The 21,747-nt window shown below is 49.1% G+C and overlaps 1 protein-coding gene across 3 annotated transcripts in view; it reads left to right on the top strand.

Moving 5' to 3' along the window:
* Positions 1-21,747, top strand: part of scaf1 (SR-related CTD-associated factor 1) — a 59,076-nt gene that overhangs the window by 12,969 nt on the left and 24,360 nt on the right. For all 3 annotated transcript variants that reach the window (XM_078430798.1, XM_078430797.1, XM_078430799.1), the window contains exons 2-6: positions 7,792-7,923; positions 13,415-13,536; positions 17,093-17,168; positions 19,601-19,728; positions 20,762-20,898. In XM_078430798.1, the coding sequence (XP_078286924.1) occupies positions 7,830-7,923; positions 13,415-13,536; positions 17,093-17,168; positions 19,601-19,728; positions 20,762-20,898 (557 nt within the window). In that variant the 5' untranslated portion in view covers positions 7,792-7,829. The remainder of the gene's footprint in view (positions 1-7,791; positions 7,924-13,414; positions 13,537-17,092; positions 17,169-19,600; positions 19,729-20,761; positions 20,899-21,747) is intronic.

Here is a 21,747-nt window from a genome sequence, read left to right as displayed (position 1 = left end):
AGGTTTGAACTTGTGCCTCCAGGCTCCGGTGCAGGCAACTGTATTGTGAGTGCTTTTACTGGGCCATGATGCAAGAGTTCTGCAATCACTGGTGCAGGTGGACCAGTCTTGATCACTCTGGCCAGATTAAACCTTAAACTCACCTGCCAATGAGATGCGTGGGACAGAGCTGGTGCAGAAGTAGAGTTGAAGCTAGACACAAAATGCTGGAGTAACTCAGCGGGTCAGGCAGCATCTCGGGAGAGAAAGAACGCGTGACGTTTCGGGCCGAGACCCTTCTTCAAACCTTAGTCTGAAGAAGGATCTCGACCCGAAACGTCACCCATTCCTTCTCTCCTGAGATGCTGCCTGACCCGCTGAGTTACTCCAGCATTTTGTGTCTACCTTCAATTTTAACCAGCACCTGCAGTTTTTTTCCCGTGGAGAAGTAGAGTTGCTGCCTCACAGCGCCAGAGACCCGGGTGCAATCCTGACTACGGGCGCTGTCTGTACGGAGTTTGTACGTTCTCCCCGTGATGCGTGGGTTTTCTCCGGGTGCTCTGGTTTCCTCCCACACTACAAAGATGTACAGGTTTGTAGATTGATTGGCCTCAGTGACAAGTACAAACTGTCACTAGTGTGTAGGATATTGCTAGTGTTCGGGATGACCAAACAGGTCAATGAGGGCAGAGGTGTAGATGTTGTATTTCTGGACTTCAGCAAAACAGTCACGTTTTCGGAACAGAATTAGGCCATTCGGCCCATCGGGTACACCGCCATTCAACCATGGCTGATTTCTGCCTCCTAATCCCACTTTCCTGCCTTCTCCCCATAACCCTTGACACCCGTTCCAATCAAGAATTTGTCTATCTCTGACTTTAAAATAGCCACTGACTTGGCCTCCACAGCCCTCTGTGGCGATGACTTCCACAGACTGACTGCCCTCTGACCAAAGTAGTTCCCCCTCGTCTCCTTTCTAAAAGAGCGCCCTTTAATCCTAAGGCTATGACGTCTAGTCCTAGACTCTCCCGCCAGTGGAAATATCCTTCCCACATCCACTCTATCTGTGCCTTTCATTATTCTGTAACTTTCAATGAGGTTCTCCCTCAACCTTCTGAACTCCAGCGAGTACAGGCCCAGTGCTATCAAACGCTCATCATATGCTGACCCACTCATTCCTGGGATCATTCTTGTAAACCTCATCTGGACCATGTCCAGAGCCAGCACATCCTTCCTCAGATATGGGGCCCAAATTTGCTCACAGTACTCCAAATGAGGCCTGACCAGCGCCTTATAGAGACTCAGCATTACATCTCTGGTTTTATATCCCAGTCCTCTTGATATAAATGATTTGCCTTCCTTGCTACCGATTCGACCTGCAAATTAACTTTTATGGGAGTCCTGCACCAGTCCCTTTGCAACTCCGATAAGCCTTTATTCTTATTACCAAAATGCATGACTCCGCACTTTGCTATACTGAATTTCATCTGCAACTTATATGCCCACTCTCCTCACCTGCCCAAGTCCTCCTGCAGAGTACTTGATTCCTCTACATTGCCTGCCCCTCCACCGATCTTAGCATCATCTGTAAACTTGGCCACAAAGCCATCAATCCCCTTATCCAAATCATTAATGTACAACGAAGAGAATCGCCCCCAGCACAGACCCCTGTGGAACTCCACAACAAGGTCCCCCATGCTAGGCTGCTCTGGAAGGTTCGATCGGGTGGGATCCAAGGAGAGATCGCTGAATGGACAGCAAATTGGCTTCGTGGAAGGTTGTTTCTCGGACTGGAGGCCTGTGACTAGTGGCGTGCCTCAGAGTTCGGTGCTGGGCCCGTTACTGTTTGTCATCTGCATCAATGATTTAAATGAGAACACACACAGCAAAATCAGCAAGTTTGTCGATGATACAAAGGTGGGTGGTTTTGCAGAGAGTGAAGATAGTTGTGAAAAATTGCAGCAGGATCTTGATCGGTTGGCCAGGTAGGCTGAGGAATGGTTGATGGAATTTAACACAGAGAAATGTGAGGTGTTGCATTTTGGGAAGTCTAACATGGGCAGTGAATGGTAGGGCTCTGGGGAGTGTTGTAGAGCAGAGGGATCTAGGTGTGCATGTGCATGGTTCCTTGAAGGTGAAGTTGCAGGTAGATAGGTTGGTCAAAAAGGCGTTTGGCACATTGGCCTTCATCAGTCAGTGTTGTGTATAGACGTTGGGAGGCTATGTTGCAGTTGCATAAGACGTTGGTGAGGCCGCATTTGGAGTATTGTGTTCAGTTCTGGGCACCGTGTTATAGAAAAGATGTCAAGCTGGAAAGGGTAGAGTAAACTTACAATGATGTTGCCAGGGCTAAAGGGTGTGAGCTATAGGGAGAGGTTGAGCAGGCTGGGTCTCTATTCCTTGGAGCAAAGGAGAATTAGGGGTGATCTTATAGAGGTGTATAAAATCATGAGAGGAATAGATCGGGTAGATGCACTGCGTAAGAAGGAACTGCAGATGCTGGTTTAAACCGAAGATGGACACAAAATGCTGGAGTAACTCAGCGGGACAGGCAGCATCTCTGGAGAGAAGAAATGGGTGACGTTTCGGGTCGAGACCCTTCTTCAGTCAGGGGAACCTGATTAGTTTAGTTTAGAGACACAGTGTGGAAACAGGCCCTTCGGCCCACCAAGTCCACACCGACCAGCGGTCCCCGCACATTAACACTACCCTACACACATTAGGGACAATTTTATATTTATACCAAGCCAATTAACCTAGAAACCTGCACGCCTTTGGAGTGTGAAAGGAAACCGAAGATCTCGGAGAAGACCCAGGCTGTCACGGGGAGAACGTGCAAACTCCGTACAGGCAGCGCCCGTAGTTGGGATTGAACTTGCGTCTCTGGCGCTGCGAGGCAGCAACTCTACCACTGCGCCTGATGTCTTTTGGTCACTGGACTGGTGCTTGGGTCCTTCGAAGCTTATCTACCGTACTTTTTGTCACCAGTTCACCATCAACGTACATTTATCTACCGTACCTTTTGTCACCTGTTCACCATCAACGTACATTTATCTACCGTACCTTTTGTCACCTGTTCACCATCAACGTACATTTATCTACCGTACCTTTTGTCACCTGTTCACCATCAACGTACATTTATCTACCGTACCTTTTGTCACCTGTTCACCATCAACGTACATTTATCTACCGTACCTTTTGTCACCTGTTCACCATCAACGTACATTTATCTACCGTACCTTTTGTCACCTGTTCACCATCAACGTCCATTTATCTACCGTACCTTTTGTCACCAGTTCACCATCAACGTACATTTATCTACCGTACCTTTTGTCACCAGTTCACCATCAACGTCCATTTATCTACCGTACTTTTTGTCACCTGTTCACCATCAACGTCCATTTAAAGGATGGGTTATGGGAAGAACACACTGTCCCTGAAACCAATTCATCTGTCTCCCAGAACTAGGCCAGTGCAACATATTTGCACTTCAGGACATGGCAACTAGTGAAATACAGTTTGACACGAAGACATTTTAGACCGTAGGGAAACACGGAAGATTTTTGAGTACAATGTTGCTCTAAATAAAAATGATACGATGACCCGATGAACTGTCTCAGATTGTTTCTGTAGCCATAAATATCAACCTGGCTGCGGTAGAGTTGCTGCCTTACAGCACCAGAGACCCATGTTCAATCCTGACCTCTGGTGCTGTCTGTACACTGTTTGTATGTTCTCCCCTGTGACCACGTGGGTTTCCCCCGGGTGCTCCGATTTCCTCCCACATTCTGAAGACGTGCAGATTTGCAGGTTAATTGGCTTTGATCGATTGTCTCTTAGTGTGCAGAATAGAACTAGTGTACAGGTTAGATCGTTGGTCGGCGCTGACTAGGTGGGCCGAAGGGCCTGTTTCCACGCTGTTTCTAAACTAAACTAAACAAAGACACCAAAAAAAGTCCTCTGGGAGTCATGGGATATTTAATGCACAGATCTTCGGTTTCCTCCCGCACTCCAAAGATTTAGATTTAGATTTAGAGATACGGCGCAGAAACAGGCCCTTCGGCCCACCGGGTCCGCGCCGCCCAGCGATCCCCGCACACTAACACTATCCTACACCCACTAGGGACAATTTTTACATTTGCCCAGCCAATTAACCTACAAACCTGTACGTCTTTGGAGAATGGGAGGAAACCGAAGATCTTGGAGAAAACCCACGCAGGTTACGGGGAGAACGTACAAACTCCGTACAGTACAGCACCCGTAGTCAGATCGAACCTGAGTCTCCGGTGCTGCATTCGCTGTAAGGCAGCAACTCTACCGCTACGCCACCGTGCCGCCCAAGATGTCGGTTAATTGGCTTGGTAAATGTAAAAATTGTCCCTAGTGTGTGAGGGCTGGTGTTAATATGCGGGGATCGCTGGACAGCGCGGACCCGGAGGGCCGAAGGGCCTGTTTCGGCGCTGTATCTCTAAAACTAAAAACGAAATCGGCCCTGAAAGTGCTTCTGAAAGCAGGTAGTACAGTGCTCCCTTGTTATTATAGTGTGGTTTTGACCTTGTATTTCTGACTTGTGTGGTTTATTGAAAGTAGACATTGCAGATCAAGAGCAAGCAAGATTATGAGGGACCCCTACCACTCCAGCAACGTACTGTTCCAGCTGCTACGGTCAGGCAAACGCCTCCGCTGTCACGCTGTGAAAACGGAGAGGATGAGTCGGAGTTTCTTCCCACACGCCATCAGGACTGTTAACTATTATATCTCCAGGGGCTACATTTTTTTCTGTATCAATTTTAATTTTAATGTGGTAATTGAAATTTTTTTGCACAATCCGCAGGCGTTGCCACTTTCATTTCACTGCACATCTTGTATGTGTATGTGACAAATAAACTTGACTTGACTTGAAAGAAAGCAGTGCTTTGGGCATTGACGAAGTCGTGGATGATTCCCAGGATTTAGTTTAGTTTAGAGATACAGCTCGGAAACAGGCCCGTTTCTGCACCGACCAGCCATCCCCACACATCAACACTATCCTACACACATTAGGGACTAATTTTTACATTTTTAAATTCCAAGCCAATTAACGTCCAAACCGGTACGTCTTTGGAGTGTGGGAGGATACCGAAGATCTCGGAGAAAACCCACGCAGTTCACGGGGAGAATGTACAAACTCCGTACAGACAGCACCCGTAGTCGGGATCGAACCCGGGACTCTGGCGCTGTGAGGCAGCAACTCTCTGCCTCTCTGTGTCGTCAGTGTAAGACCTGTTTTCGCGCTGTATCTCTGACCTAAAATTCCAAAGACGTATGGGTTTGTAACTTAATTGCCCGCTATAAATTGCACCTTGTGTGTAGAGAATGGATGTGTAAGTGAGATCACACAAACCTAGTGTGAACGGGTGGTCGACGGTCTGGGTGGACGCGGTGGGCCGAAGGGCCTGTTTCCGTGCCGTATCTCCAAACTCTGAACTAAATATAGTGGGATCCCTAATGCGATCGTGTGGGTTTCCTCCGGGTGCTCCGGTTCCCTGCCACTTCCCAAAGACATGCGGGTAAGTGGGTTCATTGGCCTCCATACGTTGCCTTGAGTGTGTAGGGAGTGGATGAGAAAGTGAGACAACATAGAACTGGTTATCACGGCGGCACGGTGGCGCAGCGGTAGAGTTGCTGCCTTACAGGGAATGCAGCGCCTGAGACTCAGATTCGATCCTGACTACGGGCGCCGTCTGTACGGAGTTTGTACGTTCTCCCCGTGACCTGCGTGGGTTTTCTCCGAGATCTTCGGTTTCTTCCCACACTCCATAGACGTGTAGGTATGTAGGTTAATTGACTGGGTAAATGAAAAAATTGTCCCTAGTGTGTGTAGGATAGTGTTAATGTGCGGGGATCGCTGGGCGGCGCGGACTCGGTGGGCCGAAGGGCCTGTTTCCGCGCTGTATCTCTAAATCTAAATCAATGGTCCTGGTGGGCTGACGAGCCTGTTTCCATACTGTATCTTTCCATTCAGTCAAAAGAGAATTAGAAGTCCTATTACTATTATGGGCGCCACAGTAAAGTATATTATGTGACTCGTAGTGACAATGCCAAAGATAATGTCTTTTTTATGGGTGCAATGTAATCTTAAAAATCAAATGACTTTGAACAATAATAAAGAAACTGCCAAGGATTTTCTAAACTGCCTAATACTGGTCAATGAAGTGATTGAATCAAACCTGTAGTGTAAGAAAATAACTGCAGATGCTGGTACAAATCGAAGGTATATATTCACAAAATGCTGGAGTAACTCAGCAGGTCAGGCAGCATCTCAGGAGAGAAGGAATGGGTGACTTTTCGGGTCGAGACCCTTCTTCTGAATCGAAGGTATTTATTCACAAAATGCTGGAGTAACTCAGCAGGTCAGGCAGCATCTCAGGAGAGAAGGAATGGGTGACGACCCGAAAAGTCACCCATTCCTTCTCTCCTGAGATGCTGCCTGACCCGCTGAGTTACTCCATCATTTTGTGAATAAATACCTTCGAGTCAAACCTGTATTTAGGTTAACCTGAGAGTTTGACTTTGTTGTCATGAAGAGCCATGTGCAGTGCAGTGTTCCTCATTCATAAGTGAGAGGAATAGAATCAGGCCATTCGGCCCATCAGGTCTACTCCGCCATTCAATCGTGGCTGATCTTTCTCTCCCCCTCAACCTCATTCTCCCCATAACCCTTGACATCCGCACTAATCAAGAATCTATCCACCTCTGCTGTAAAATATCCACTGACTTGTGGCCTCCACAGCCTTCTGTGGCAATGAATTCCACCGATTCACCACCCTCTGACTAAAGAAATTCCTCCTCGTCTCCTTCCTAAAGGAACGTCCTTTAATTCTGAGGCTGTGCCCTCTGGTCCTAGACTCTCCCGCTAGTGGAAACATCCTCTCCACATCCGCTCTCTCCAGGCCTTTCACTATTTGGTGAGCTGCACGTGCAATAAAAGGATTGCTCATGGCGAGGCCTTCAGCCTGGGTCTTGAACCTTTGACCTGATCAGACGGAGATGGAAGTGGTGACCCCATGGACGATTGCCATGTACACACACAGGCACATATGCCCACATACACACACACGCACATGCACACATACACACACACGCACATTGAGGTTCCCCACCCCTCCCTCATCCTTCTAAACTCCAGCGAGTACAGGCCCAGTGCCGTCAAATGCTCATCATGTGTTAACCCACTCACTCCTGGGATAATTCTTGTAAACCTCCTCTGGACCCTCTCCAGTCCCAGCACATCCTTCCTCGGATATGGGGCCCAAAATTGCTCACAGTACTGTACTCCAAATGCGGTCTGACCAGCGCCCTATAGAGCCCCAGCATTGCATCCCTGTTTTTATGTTCTAGTCGCCTCGAAGTAAATGCTGGCATTGCGTTTGCCTTCCTTACGGCCGATTAGGGTCGCCAACTGTCCCGTGTCAGCCGGGACGCCCCGTATTTTGGGCTAAGTTTGGTTTGTCCCGTACGGGACCGCCCTTGTCCCGTATTAGTAGGGTTGCCAACTTCCTCACTCCCGAAGAAGGGACAGAGGATGACGCCACCGCCATGTGACCTCACCTAGCCAGCGGCCACGTGCCTCCCGCTCCACCAATGGCGGCCGCCCGGGCCCGGGCGGCCGCCATTCGTGGAACGGGAGCAGGCGGCCGCTGGCTGGGTGAGGTCACGAGGGGGCGCGGGGCGATGACGCCACCTTGTCCCGTATTTGGGAGTGAGGAAGTTGGCAACCCTACTACCGATTGAACTAGCATCCCTTCAGCTGCCTGTTTGCTCTCTCTTCAGTTTTGCCAGCGCTGCCTCGGGATTCCTGACCTGGAACTATGGAAGAAGATGAAAACCAGGATCCACAGCAGAACGAGAATCCGAGGGAGGAACCAGGATTGGATCAGTGCACGGAATCGACGAGAGAAAGAGGTACCATGGGTCATTTCCTGATCTCTACACTTTCCTTCATCACCCTGGCTAGTGTAGCTCTTGGGCAGACACAAAATGTTGGAGTAACTCAGCGGGTCGGGCAGCATCTCGGGAGAGAAGGAATGGGTGACGTTTTGGGTCGAGACCCTTCTTCAGACTGATCAGTCTGAAGAAGGGACTCGACACGAAACGTCACCCATTTCCTTCTCTCCCGGGATACTGCCTCACCCGCTGAGTTACTCCAGCATTTGATTTAAGCTAGCATCTGCAGTTCTTTCCTATATATAGTGTAGCTCTTGGATCTTCATAAGTTATAGGAACAGAATCAGGCCATTTGGCCCATCAAAAGATCTCCGCCTTTCAATCATGGCTGATTTATCTTTCATTCTCAATAGACAATAGGTGCAGGAGGAGGCCATTCGGCCCTTCGAGCTAGCACCACCATTCAATGTGATCATGGCTGATCATTCTCAATCAGTACCCCGTTCCTGCCTTCTCCCCATACCCCCTGACTCCGCTATCCTTTAGAGCTCTATCCAGCTCTCTCTTAAATGCATTCAGAGAATTGGCCTCCACTGCCTTCTGAGGCAGAGAATTCCACAGATTCACAACTCTCTGACTGAAAACGTTTTTCCTCATCTCAGTTCTAAATGGCCTACCCCTTATTCTTAAACCGTGGCCCCTTCTTCTGGACTCCCCCATGAATTCTCAACGCCATTCTTCCCATAACCCCTGACTAATCTAGAATCGGTCAATCTCCACCTTAAAAATATCCACTGACTTGGCCTCCACAGTCGTCTGTGGCAATGAATTCCACAGATTCACAACCCTCTGACTAAAGAAATTCCTCCTCATCTCTTTTCTAAAGGTGCGTCCTTTTATTCTGAGGCCGTGACCTCTAGTCCTGGACTCTCCCACTAGTGGAAACATCCTCTCCACATCCACGCTATCCAGGCCTTTTAATTATTCGGTGATTTTCAATGAGGTCCCCCCTCATCCTTTTAAACTCCAGCGAGTAAATGCCCAGTGCCTTCAAACGCTCATTGTTTGTTAACCCCATCGTTTCTGGGATTCCTCTTATTCAAGTGAGAACTCTCGTAGGCAAATGAGCTGCCGGTGTTGGGCCCCTTAGTTGGTTGATTCCTTTGATTTTACCTTCACTCAACTCCTGCCTTCACTCTGCAACCCTTAGAGTACTTTCCCTTTCACCGCCTTCAGTTTAAATTCCATTTGGAATATTTTGGAGGATCAAGAACCAAGAACCAATCCATTTCTCATTTTGAAATGTTCAATCAATTCCCAGCCACGATGGCTATTTTACGTTAGTGGTAGTAGTTCCATATTCTCCCCTTGTTTTGCATAAACTGCATTTATTTTTCTTGCTGAATTAAGGCAAGTGGATGCTTTTAGCTGTCGATCAGCTGTGCCCTAATTGAATGCTGGCATGGAGGCTGTGGGCCGAAGGGCCTGGCCTGCTGTAGCGTTATGTGTTAGCACAGGTTTGAGGGATTCAACGGCCAACTCTTGTGTTTCTAAGCTGGTATTTTGTGCTATTCCAGATGAAGTAAATCGGGGAAACGTAGAAACAAAGAAAACGTTGAATTGTCCAATTTTAGGTCACCTCTAACTAACCCTCCCCCTTTCTTCCCCAGCCTCCCTGACCCCCCCCCCCCCTTCCCTCTCCTGTGCCCCGCCTGGACTCCCACCTATTCCCTTGCCCTGCCATCGCAATCTGCAACTCTTCCAACCTGTCTCGCACCTACCGTTCTTTACTCTGGCCTTCGTCCCAACCATTTGCCTGTCCCCAAACAAAATGGCACACGTGTCGATCTATTACCTGCCACGCTTTGCTGTGCTTATCCCCTTTTCCAGTTTTCTTCTCCTCCCCCCCCCCCCCCCCCCCCCACCACCACCACCACAATCAGTCTGAAGAAGTGCCTCGGCCTGTAACATCGAGCCCGTCCATGTTCTCCAGAGATGCAGCCTGATCCGCTGAGTTCCCCCAGCACTCCGTGCCCTTTTGTGGATCAGCCAGCATCTGCAGATCTGTGTTTCTACACAGCGGGAGGGGGAATTGGCTAGATAGAGACAGGTTGGGGAAAAAAATGTAAATAAAAGTCTGCAGTACAGAACTAAAACCAGGGTTAGTAAGAACTATATGTGACCGAATGCTGGCTAATACAGGGGCATGATGCTGAGGCTCTATAAGGCCGCATTTGGAATATGCCGCATTTACTAGGTTAATTCCCGGAATGGCGGGACTGTCATATGCTGAAAGACTGGAGCGGCTAGGCTTGTATACACTGGAATTTAGAAGGATGAGAGGGGATCTTATCGAAACATATAAGATTATTAAGGCGTTGGACACGTTAGAGGCAGGAAACATGTTCCCAATGTTGGGGGAGTCCAGAACCAGGGGCCACAGTTTAAGAATAAGGGGTAGGCCATTTAGAACGGAGATGAAGAAAAAAAAATTCAGTCAGAGAGTTGTGAATCTGTGGAATTCACTGCCTCAGAAGGCAGTGGAGGCCAATTCTCTGGATGCATTCAAGAGAGAGCTAAATAGAGCTCTTAAGGATAGCGGAGTCAGGGGGTATGGGGAGAAGGCAGGAACGGGGTACTGATTGAGAATGATCAGCCGTGATCACATTGAATGGCGGTGCTGGCTCGAAGAGCCGAATGGCCTACTCCTGCACCTATTGTCTATTGTCTTATCATGTGCAATTTTGGGCCCCATATCTGAGGAAGGATGTGCTGGCTCTGGAGAGGGACCAGAAAAGGTTTACAAGAACGATCCCAGGATTGAGTGGGTTAAGCTATGATGAGCGTTTGTCGGCACTGGGCCTGTACTCGCTGCAGTTTGGAAGAATGAGGGGGGGACCTCATTGAAACGTACTGAATAGTGACAGGCCTGGATAGAGTGGATGTGGAGAGAATGTTTCCACTAGTGGGAGAGTCTTGGACTAGAGGTCACAGCCTCAGAATTAAAGGACGTTCTTTTAGGAAGGAGACGAGGAAATCTTTCTTTAGTCAGAGGGTGGTGAATCTGTGGAATTCTTTGCCGCAGAGGGGTGTGGAGGCCAAGTCAGTGGATATTTTTAAAGGCAGAGATAGATAGCTTCTTGACTAATATGGGTGGGGAGAAGGCAGGGAATGGGGTTAGCAGGGAGAGATAGATCAGCCATGATTGAATGGCGGAGTAGACTTGATGAGCCGAATGGCCTAATTCTACTATTCCTTTTAGCCTTATGACAGCCGAGAACGTGGGGGGGGGGAGAACCTGGCATGGGGGGCCATCGAGAACGAAGGGGGGGGGCAGGCAGAGGGCCGCCTGCTGCCATGGGAGGTGGCAGGCAGTAGATAGGACTATTCTTGTGTTTCGACCAGAAACGTTGCCCATTCCTTCTCTCCTGAGATGCTGCCTGACCTGCTGAGTTACTCCAGCATTTTGTGAATAAATACCTTCGATTTGTACCAGCATCTGCAGTTATTTTCTTACCTTACACTGCCTAGGGGAGGTCTGCTGTATGATCTAACTAGGGTTGCACGCAAAACAAAGATTTCACTGTACCTGAGGATGGCACAAAATGCTGGAGTAACTCAGCGGGGTCAGGCAGCATCTCTGGAGAGAAGGAATGGGTGACGTTTCGGGTCAAGACCCTTCTTCAGATCTGAAACTAGGTACACGTGCCGATAAAGTATCATTGAGCCTTTGAATTCTCGCAGAGACTAGTGGACGTTTTTTTAAATTATGAGGCAGGAAAGTGAGGACATGTTCTGTGGAGTAGTTGTGATGTCAGACCTTGTAGAAAAGAACTGCAGATGCTGGCTCATACCGAAGATGGACACAAAACGCTGCTGGAACTCAGCGAAGGTATCACAAAATGCTGGAGTAACTCAGCGGGGACAGGCAGCATCTCTGGAGAGAAGGAATGGGTGACGTTTCGGGTCCGAAAAGTCACCCATTCCTTCTCTCCTGAGATGCTGCCTGACCTGCTGAGTTACTCCAGCATTTTGTGAATAAATACCTTCGATTCAGAAGAAGGGTCTCGACCCGAAACGTCACCCATTCCTTCTCTCCAGAGATGCTGCCTGACCCGTTGAGTTACTCCAGCATTTTGTGGTACCTTCGTTTTGTACCAGCATCTGCAGTTGTCTTCCTGCAGTAACTCAGCGGGTCAGGCAGCACCTCCGGAGAAAAAGAATAGGCAACGTTTTGGGTCGGAGCCCTTCTTCAGGCCCTTCGTTTTAATGATGTGGGTTCAGGAAGGAGGGGGTAGTGTAGGAATGGCGGGGGATTGGGGGTAGTAGGAGTAACATGGTTAACAGAGGGGGCAGGGGAGTCTAGACCCCCTCTCCCCTGACTCTCAGTCTGAAGAAGGGTCTCGACCCGAAACGTCGCCCGTTCCTACTCTCCAGAGACGCTGCCTGTCCCGCTGAGTTACCCCAGCATTTTGTCTTATCTACAGTTTCTTCCCAGATGTTACCAGGCAACTGAACGGTCCTCTCTCCAGCATGAGTGTGGCCCAGCTACCTCAGGGGGTCAGGTTAGGGTCTTGATTAGTAACGGTGTCAAAGGTGACGGGGACAAGGCAGGGTGGGGTTGAGATGTCAAAAAAATTAAGGGGCTGATTGTGGAATTTAGAAGGGCCCAACATCCAAGGACGTACACGCCACTGGAGATAAATGGGTCTACTGTGGATAGGGTGAGCAGTTTTAAATACCTGGGAGTCCACATCACAGAGGATCTGACATGGGCAACGCACATTGCCGCACTGGTGGGTAAGGCAAAGCAGCGCCTTTACCACCTTAGACAGCTGAGGAAATTCAGAGTGTCTCTGAGGATCCTTCAAAGCTTCTACTCTGGGGCTGTAGAGAGCATCCTGTCCGGCAACATCACAGTCTGGTTTGGGAACAGCTCTGCCCAGGACAGGATGGCTCTGCAGAGAGTAGTGCGTTCGGCAGAACGCACCATGGGAACTACACTCGCCCCCCTGCAGGACCTATACATCAGGAGGTGCAGATCCAGAGCCAGCAAGATCATGAGGGACCCCTGCCACCCCAGCAACGGACTGTTCCAGCTGCTACGGTCAGGCAAACGCCTCCGCTGTCACGCTGTGAAAACGGAGAGGATGAGACGGAGTTTCTTCCCACAGGCCATCAGGACTGTTAACTTTTATAACTCCAGGGACTAAATTTTGTCTTCTCTGTATTAACTTTATTTATATGCTGTAACTGTAATTCTTTTTTTTTGTGCACAATCCGCAGGCATTGCCACTTTCATTTCACTGCACATCGTGTGTGTGCACGTGACAAATAAACTTGACCTCACTTGAAAATGATGGGCCATAATTCAACGAAGGAGTAGACTCTGGGCTGAATGGCCTAATTCTGCTCCTGATCTGGTTCTGGTTCTGGTTCTGGTTCTGGTTCTGGTTCTGGCTGTGCTGCGAATTGCTTTAACTCTGAACACTGTTTCCCTGTGTTGCAGGCGCTGAGCATGCCCGTCGGATCCCACAGCCACTGGGCCAGAGCGCGCACTGTAATCGTCCTGAGCCCAAGGCATCCACTCAGGCTAACTGCAGCGACTCACCTTGCGGGCAGCAGGCTAAGGTAGCGCTTGCCTTCTTTACCGTCACGTCACGCACCAAGTATAGCACAGATGTCCCGACCAGAGTCTCGGAGCCCCTTCAGCACGGGACAACTCATCCATGCCGACTAAGACACATAAGATTATCAGTCTGAAGAAGGGTCTCGACCCGAAACATCACCCATCCCTTCTCTCCCGAGATGCTGCCTGACCCGCTGAGTTACTCCAGCATTTTGTGAATAAATACCTTCGATTTGTACCAGCATCTTCAGTTATTTTCATATACTAACATTATTAAGGGATTGGACACGCAAGAGGCAGGAAACATGTTCCCGATGTTGGGGGGAGTCCAGAACCAGGGGCCGCAGTTTAAGAATAAGGGGTAGGACATTTAGAACGGAGACGAGGAAAAACTTTTTCAGTCAGAGAGTTGTCAATCTGTGGAATTCTCTGCCTCAGAAGGCAGTGGAGGCCAATTCTCTGGATGCTTTCAAGAGAGAGTTAGATAGTGCTCTTAAAGATGGTGGAGTCAGGGGGTATGGGGAGAAAGCAGGAACGGGGTACTGATTGTGAATGATCAGCTATGATCACATTGAATGGCGGTGCTGGCTTGAAGGGCCGAATGGCCTACTCCTGCACCTATTGTCTATAAGATGCCCCATCTAACCTAGTCCCATTTACCTCTGCCCCGTGTCCCTTTAAATCTTTCCTAGTATCCAAGTATTTGTCCAGATGTCTTTTAAATGTTGCTATAGTACTTATCAAATAAACACAGGTCCACCATGATTTTCCACCACCCTTGCTTCCAGAGCCTTTCTGGATTATCTGGGATCTGGCAACCGCAGGCCTCCTCTACATCGGCGAGACCAAGCGCAGGCTCGCCCATCGTTCCGCTGAATACCTCCGCTCAGTCCGCCTAAACCTACCTGATCTCCCGGTGGCTCAGCACTTCAACTCCCCCTCCCATTCCCACACTGACCTTTCTGACCTGGGCCTCCTCCATTGTCAGAGTGAGGCCCAACGCAAATTGGAGGAACAGCACCTCTTATTCCTCTTGGGCAGCTCACACCCCAGCGGTATGAACATTGACTTATCTAACTTCAAGAACCCTTGTTTTCCCTCTTTCTCTCCATCTCTCCCCCTTCCCAGATCACCGACCAGTCTTACTGTCTCCGACTACATTTTATCTCTGTTTGCCTTGTTACTTTCTACCAGCTAACAATGATCTATACTACATTGTCCTTGATCTAACCCAGAAAGGACAGACACAAAAAGGTGGAGTAACACAGTGGGACAGGCAGCATCTCTGGAGAGAGGGAATGGGTGACGTTTTGGGTCGAGACCCTTCTTCAGACTGATGTCAGGGAGGTGCACAGATAAAGAAGTGTAAGGTGTGAAAACAGGACAAAGGGAATGGAGATAATAGACAATAGGTGCAGGAGGAGGCCATTCGGCCCTTTGAGCCAGCACCGCCACTCAATGTGATCATGGCTGATCATTCTCAATCAGTACCCCGTTCCTGCCTTCTCCCCATACCCCCTGACTCCACTATCCTTAAGAGCTCTATCTAGCTCTCTCTTGAATGCATCCAGAGAATTGGCCTCCACTGCCTTCTGAGGCAGAGAATTCCACAGATTCACAACTCTGACTGAAAAGGTTTTTCCTCATCTCCGTTCTAAATGGACTACCCCTTATTCTTAAACTGTGGCCCCTTGTTCTGGACTCCCCCAACATTGGGAACATGTTTCCTGCCTCTAACGTGTCCAACCCCTTAATAATCTTGTACGTTTCGATAAGATCCCCTCTCATCCGTCTAAATTCCAGTGTATACAAGCCTAGTCGCTCCAGTCTTTGAACATATCCGTTTTTTTGGGGTATTTTTTTAGAAATGCAGCGCAGAATCAGGCCCTTCGGCCCACCGAGTCCGCGCCGCCCAGCGATCCCCGCACATTAACACTATCCTACACACTTTAGGGACAATTTTGTTTTTTTACATTTACCCAGTCAATTAACCTACATACCTGTACGTCTTTTGCCAGACCAACAGAGGCCACAGTCTCCGAGCCGAATCCTATAGTACCAGAGCTGTCTGCCTAGGCCTCCGCAATACCGGGCGGCGGAAGTCGGCTATGGGGGCGGATCTGCCGGCTCCGGCCGGGCCGGAGTTCCAGAGCCCCGGCCGCAGGGGGCAAATTCGACCCGCCGATCGGTGCAGAAGTCCCGACGAGTTTGAAGCCGACCGCCTCACCCGGCCTAGGCACCATGTTTTATGAGGAGGATTTCAAGTGTACTCTCGTAATTTGGCCCGCATTAAAGGAGGCACCAGGCCATCGGTTGCCGTAAAATCGGCAGTGGACTAGGCAGACAGCTCTGGTACTATAGGATTCGGCTCGGAGACCGTGGCCTCTGTTGGTCTTTGGTCGTGCCATTTTCGGGAGCACCCATCGTCCGCATTGGTTGCATCAACAAGCTCAAGGAAACGATGCCCCATCCAAGCCTGTCCTATTTGCCCGCGTTTGGGCCGAACCCATGTAAACCTTTCCTCTCCATGCACCTATCCAAGCTCACAAGTTATCGGACTAGAATTAGGTCATTCAGCACATCGAGTCTACTCCGCCATGCTACTCTGCCGCCTAATCTCATTAAATGCTGTTATAGAGCTTTCCTCAACTACCTTTTCAGGCAGCTCATTCCATAAACCCACCGCCCTCTGTATGATAAAGTTATCCCTCGGGTTCCTATCAAAGCTGCTGTTCCCTCTCATCTTAAACCCATGTCCTCTGGTTCTTGATTCCCCTAATCTGGGTCAAAGACTATGTACTCCCCTTTTCTACTCCTCTCGTGATTTTATACACCTCGAAAAGATCACCCCTCATCCTCCTGCGCTACAAGGAATAAAGTATTTATTCACAAAATGCTGGAGTAACTCAGCGGGTCAGGCAGCATCTCAGGAGAGAAGGAGCGGGTGACGTTTCGGGTCGAGACCCTTCTTCAGACTGTACCAGCATCTGCAGTTATTTTCTTACACAAGGAATAAAGTCATATAGCCTGTTGAACTACTCCCGGTAACTCAGGCCCTCGAATCCTGGCAACATCCTCTAACTTTTGTCGGCAAATTTACAAAGAAGCAGTAAGCGTCTGAGAGGCGTCGTGGTGCAGCAGTAGAGTTGCTGGCTTACGGTGTCAGAGACCCGGGTTTAGCCACGCCAGTTTCACCGAGACCGCGCCGACCGGCGATCCCCGCATGCTAATGCTATCCCACACACACTGGGGAAGATGTACAATTGTACCAAGCCAATTAGCCTACAAACATGTACCTCTTTGGCGTGCGGGAGGAAACCGGAGCACCTGGAGAAATCCCACGCAGGTCACGGGGAGAACGTGCAAACTCCGTACAGACTGCGCCCGTGGTCAGGATCGAACCCGGGTCTCTGGCAGAAACTCTACCGCTGCGCCACCGTGCCGAGCAGTGGTTAGAGTTAAGAATGCTTTCACACCGAATGTAGAATGTCATCTTTACGTTATGGATGAATGCCATCACTCCGTCCTATTGCTAATCCAAGCCTTTTTACATTGTAGATCTCCCTGCAGCGCTTACGAGGTATGAACGTGGCCACACGTGAGCCAAATGACTGCGGGAAGATGTGCCAGCGAGGTATGTGTCCGTGCCACTGTATAAACCGTGCAAATGTGTACACGTGTGGGCAAATCCACCCCAAAGATGGAATCCAGGTGATACAGTCACGGCAGTGGATCTCCTGTCACACAGCCTTCTGCAAATCCCGTTAAGTTAGGATTGGAAAGAGTCTGTACCTTCAAGAAAGAGATAAGGGGCGCAGCGCTGGAGTTGCTGTCCCTACATCGCCAGAGACCCGGGTTCCATCCTGGCTTCGGCTGCTGTCTGTATGGAGTTTCTACCTCCCACACTCCCAACTCGGACATACACGTTTGTAGGTTAATTGGCTTCGGTAAAAATTGCAACTTATCCTTGGTGTGCAGGGTATGGGGATCGCTGGTCGGCGTGGACTTGGTAGGCTGAAAGGCCTGTTTCCATTCTCTATTTCTAAACTAAACTAATGAGAGGTAGAGATTTGGTGGGCGGGGAATGGAAAAAGTAGGGTTTAAAAGCTCTCGGATCATTCAATATAAAGGGGCCGTCTTTCAGACTGATTTCTCGTGGTTTAGCGAAGTCTCATTCTTCATGGAAGAGTGAGACTGCCGGCAAATTAGAGGAACAGCACCTCCTATTTCGCTTGGGTAGCCCACAGCCCAATGGTACGTACGTTGAATTCTCCAATTCGAGGTGACTTCTACAAGCTGAAGAAGGGTCTCGACCCGAAACGTCACCCATTCCTTCTCCTGACCCGCTGAGTTACCCCGGTATTTTGTGAGATAAATACCTTCGATTTGTACCAGCGTCTGCAGTTATTTTCTTACACTAACTTCTACAAGCAGGATGGAATGCCGGGGGTTTCTGGTGCAGAGACAGCAGTCCCACCAGCCGCAACACTGTAGTAATGGAGACTCACCTTCTGTTTTGTGGCAATTTTCTGGTTAACATCCAGTCTGACAGAACAAATTTATTCCCATCAAAATCATTTGTCATTTTGAACATCTATTAGTTCTGCCCTCATCTTCGCCTCTCTCGGGAACCCTGCTTGTCGAATCTCTTTCCATAGTAAGAACAAATTCAAATAAGAGTGATTATTTAGCCACCTTTTCAAATAGTCATCCCTTCATACGTTTGTACGCATTGAAGTAAGATTCAACATGCCTCCCCGTTCCCACCTCTATTTCCCGTGTGAGTCTAGACCGAGGGGCCACAAAGCATATTTAGTTTAGTTTAGAGATAGAGCATGGAAACAGGCCCTTTTGGCCCACCGAGTCCGCGGCGACCAGCGATCCCTGCACATTAACACTATCCTACACCCACTTGGGACAATTTTTTTACATTTACCAAGCGAATCAATCTACACACCTGCACGTCTTTGGAGTGTGGGAGTAAACCGAAGATCTCGGTGAGAACGCAAGCAATATTATTATTATTTATTTATTTTTCAAATTCCAGATACAGCATGGAAACAGGCCCTTTCGGCCCACCAAGTCCGCGCCGCCCAGCGATCCCCGCACATTAACACTATCCTACACACACTAGGGACAATTTTTACATTTACCCAGTCAATTAACCTACAAACCTGCACGTCTTTGGAGTGTGGGAGGAAACCGAAGATCTCGGAGAAAACCCACGCAGGTCACGGGGAGAACGTACAAACTCCTTATAGTACAGCACCCGTAGTCAGGATCGAACCTGAGTCTCCGGCGCTGCATTCGCTGTAAAGCAGCAACTCTACCGCTGCGCCACCGTGCCGCCCCTAAATGTCGTCATTAATAGGAATACATTAAGAAGATGTTGCCAGAACATGAGGACCTGAGCTATAAGGAGAGGTTAAAGCGGGCTAGGGCTTTATTCCTAGGAGCACAGGAGGATGAGGGGTGACCTTATAGAGGTGTATACCATGGGGGGGTGGGGGGGAGAAAGCAGAGGGGATGGAGAAACATGCAGCACTCACATGGAGCTTAATTAGTATGGGGTCAATAGACAATAGACAATAGGTGCAGGAGGAGGCCATTCGGCCCTTCGAGCCAGCACCGCCATTCAATGTGATCATAGCTTATCATTCTCAATCAGTACCCCGTTCCTGCCTTCTCCCCATATCCCCTGACTCCGCTATCCTTAAGAGCTCTATCCAGCTCTCTCTTGAATGCATTCAGAGAATTGGCCTCCACTGCCTTCTGAGGCAGAGAATTCCACAGATTCACAACTCTCTGACTGAAGAAGGTTTTTCCTCATCTCCGTTCTAAATGGCCTACCCCTTATTCTTAAACTATGGCCCCTTGTTCTGGAGAAGGCAGAAGAATGGGGTTAAGAGGGAAAGATAGATCAGCCATGATTGAATGGCGGAGTAGACTTGATGGGCCGAACGGCCTAATTCTGTTCCTATCACTTATGAACACGTGGAGCTGGGCGTGTGGTGTTGTGGTGTATACGCTTTGTAAAAGTATGATTGTTTTTTTTTGTTATTCCAGATTCCAGGAAGAAGAAACAGCTAAGAAGGCGGAAGGCGTGCATGCCAGTGGAACCAAATGTAGGCACCAGACATACACCAGAGGCTGCTGTACCCAGTCTCCATGGTTCACTTGGCAATAACAACCCGGTAAGACTCATGAACTCTCCGAAGATTAATCACGTCTATTTTTCCACCATTATTGTAATATCCAAACGGCAGAATGATAGTTGGAAAACCAGATGGACAGACCTCATGTCCTTAGCTGTGTGGTGGGAACAAGGACTCGGTCAACTCCAATCCCGATCCCGGTCCGGGCGACACGGTGGCGCAGCGGTAGAGTTCCTGCCCTACAGCGCTTGCAGCACCAGAGACCCGGGTTCCATCCCGACCAAGGGTGCTTGTCTGCTCTCCCCGTGACCTGCGTGGGTTTTCTCTGGGATCTCTGGAGAATCTCCGGGATCTCCCACAGTCCAAGGACGTGCAGGTTTGTAGGTCGATTGCCTTGGCATAATTGTAAACCTTTGTCCCTTGTGTGAGCGGGGATCGCTGTTCACTTTCCTCCCATGCACAGGTTTGTAGGTTAATTGGCTTGGTAAAAGCGTAAATTGTCCCTCGTGTGGGGATGGATGGTCAGTGCGGACTCGGTGGGCTGAAGGGCCTGTTTTGGCGCCGTATCTCTAAAAAACAAACCATGAGGACTGTCCATCTCGTTTTTCAACTCTCATTCAGTCAGTTGAATACTACAATAATAGACAGAGAGGGCCAGGTGTCTCTGGGAGGTAGCAGCTGCCATCAAGTCCACAGTTGCAGTGAGTTCCTGAGACCGCTCTGCCGTTGTGAGACAGCCGACGGTCTGAAGAAGGGTCTTGACCCAAAACGTCACCCATTCCTCCTCTCCAGAGATGCTGCCTGACCCGCTGAGTTACTCCAGCGTTTTGTGTCTATCCGGTGGTCCTTCGAGGAAGCCGTTCTCAGCTCGCGGTACATCCCAATTGCTAACATCCTCTTATTTACACAAAAAAAAAAATCAATATTTCAAGATCAATTTATTGTCACGTACCAATTAAAGTGCAGTGAGATTTGAGTTACCAATTTGAGTTCCATCATTGCCTTTTGAATGAATCAACTCTGACTGGTTCCACTGATCGCCTTTGCTCTTTGTATTCTCTCTCTTTTAAAGGAGAAAGAAGTGGTGTCGGTTCTGCTGTCCCATCTCACCAGCGCTCTCCAGCATATCGGATCCACCTACGGAGCCACACTGCAGGCCCGGCTGACTCCAGAGCCAGAATCTGCTGCCGATCTGGGACCCTCTTACTTGTAAGAACCGTTTATCTTTCCAAATCTTGTTGAGCAGCTGCCTCGTTCGTGTCTTCTTCCCGCCCTCTCCGCTCATTTTTAGTCTGGTTCAGATAATTAAGTCAAAGCTTGCCGTTTCTGCCGCCCCTTTCACCTCCAGCTGTCCCATGCTCTTTAGTTTAGTTTAGAGATACAGCAACCGAAACAGGCCCTTCGCGCCGACCACACACACACACACACACACACACACACACACACACACACACTAGGGACATTTTAGTTTACAATTTTACCAAGCCAATTAGCCTACAAACCAGTACATCTTTGGAAGGTGAGAGGAAACCGAAAATCTCTGAGAAAACCCACACGGTCCCGGGTACAAACTCCGTACAGACAGCACCCGTAGTCAGGATCGAACCCGGGTCTCTGATGCTGCCCCTGGGTGGGGGGTGGAAGAAGACACGAAGTGCTAGAGTAACACAGTGGGTCAGACAGCATCTATAGAGAAAAGGAATAGGAAAAGGATCGGGACCCTTCTTCAGATTGTCCTTTTAGACCTGAGCTCCTATTAAATATATTTCCCACCTCACCTTAAACCTGTGACCTGTGGTTCTCGATTCTTCTACTCGGGGCAAAATTCTCTGTGCATTTTCCTGATTTGTTCCTCTCATGATTTTGTACACCTCCAAAGGAAGGTTTATTCCTTGCACTTCCCATTGCTCAGGCCCTTGAGTCCCGGCAACATCCTCGTAAATATTCTCTGCACCCTTTCCGACTTGACAAAAATCTTTCCTCTACCAGGGTGACCAAAACTGAACACGATGCTCTAAATGTGGCCTCACCAATGCCTTGTACAACTGTAACACGACC

The sequence above is a fragment of the Rhinoraja longicauda genome, chromosome 40 (assembly GCF_053455715.1).
Source record: "Rhinoraja longicauda isolate Sanriku21f chromosome 40, sRhiLon1.1, whole genome shotgun sequence".
NCBI classification, from domain to species: Eukaryota; Metazoa; Chordata; class Chondrichthyes; order Rajiformes; family Arhynchobatidae; genus Rhinoraja; species Rhinoraja longicauda.
Note: the sequence above shows the minus strand (reverse complement) of the source record. Positions and strands in the feature narration are given on the sequence as shown.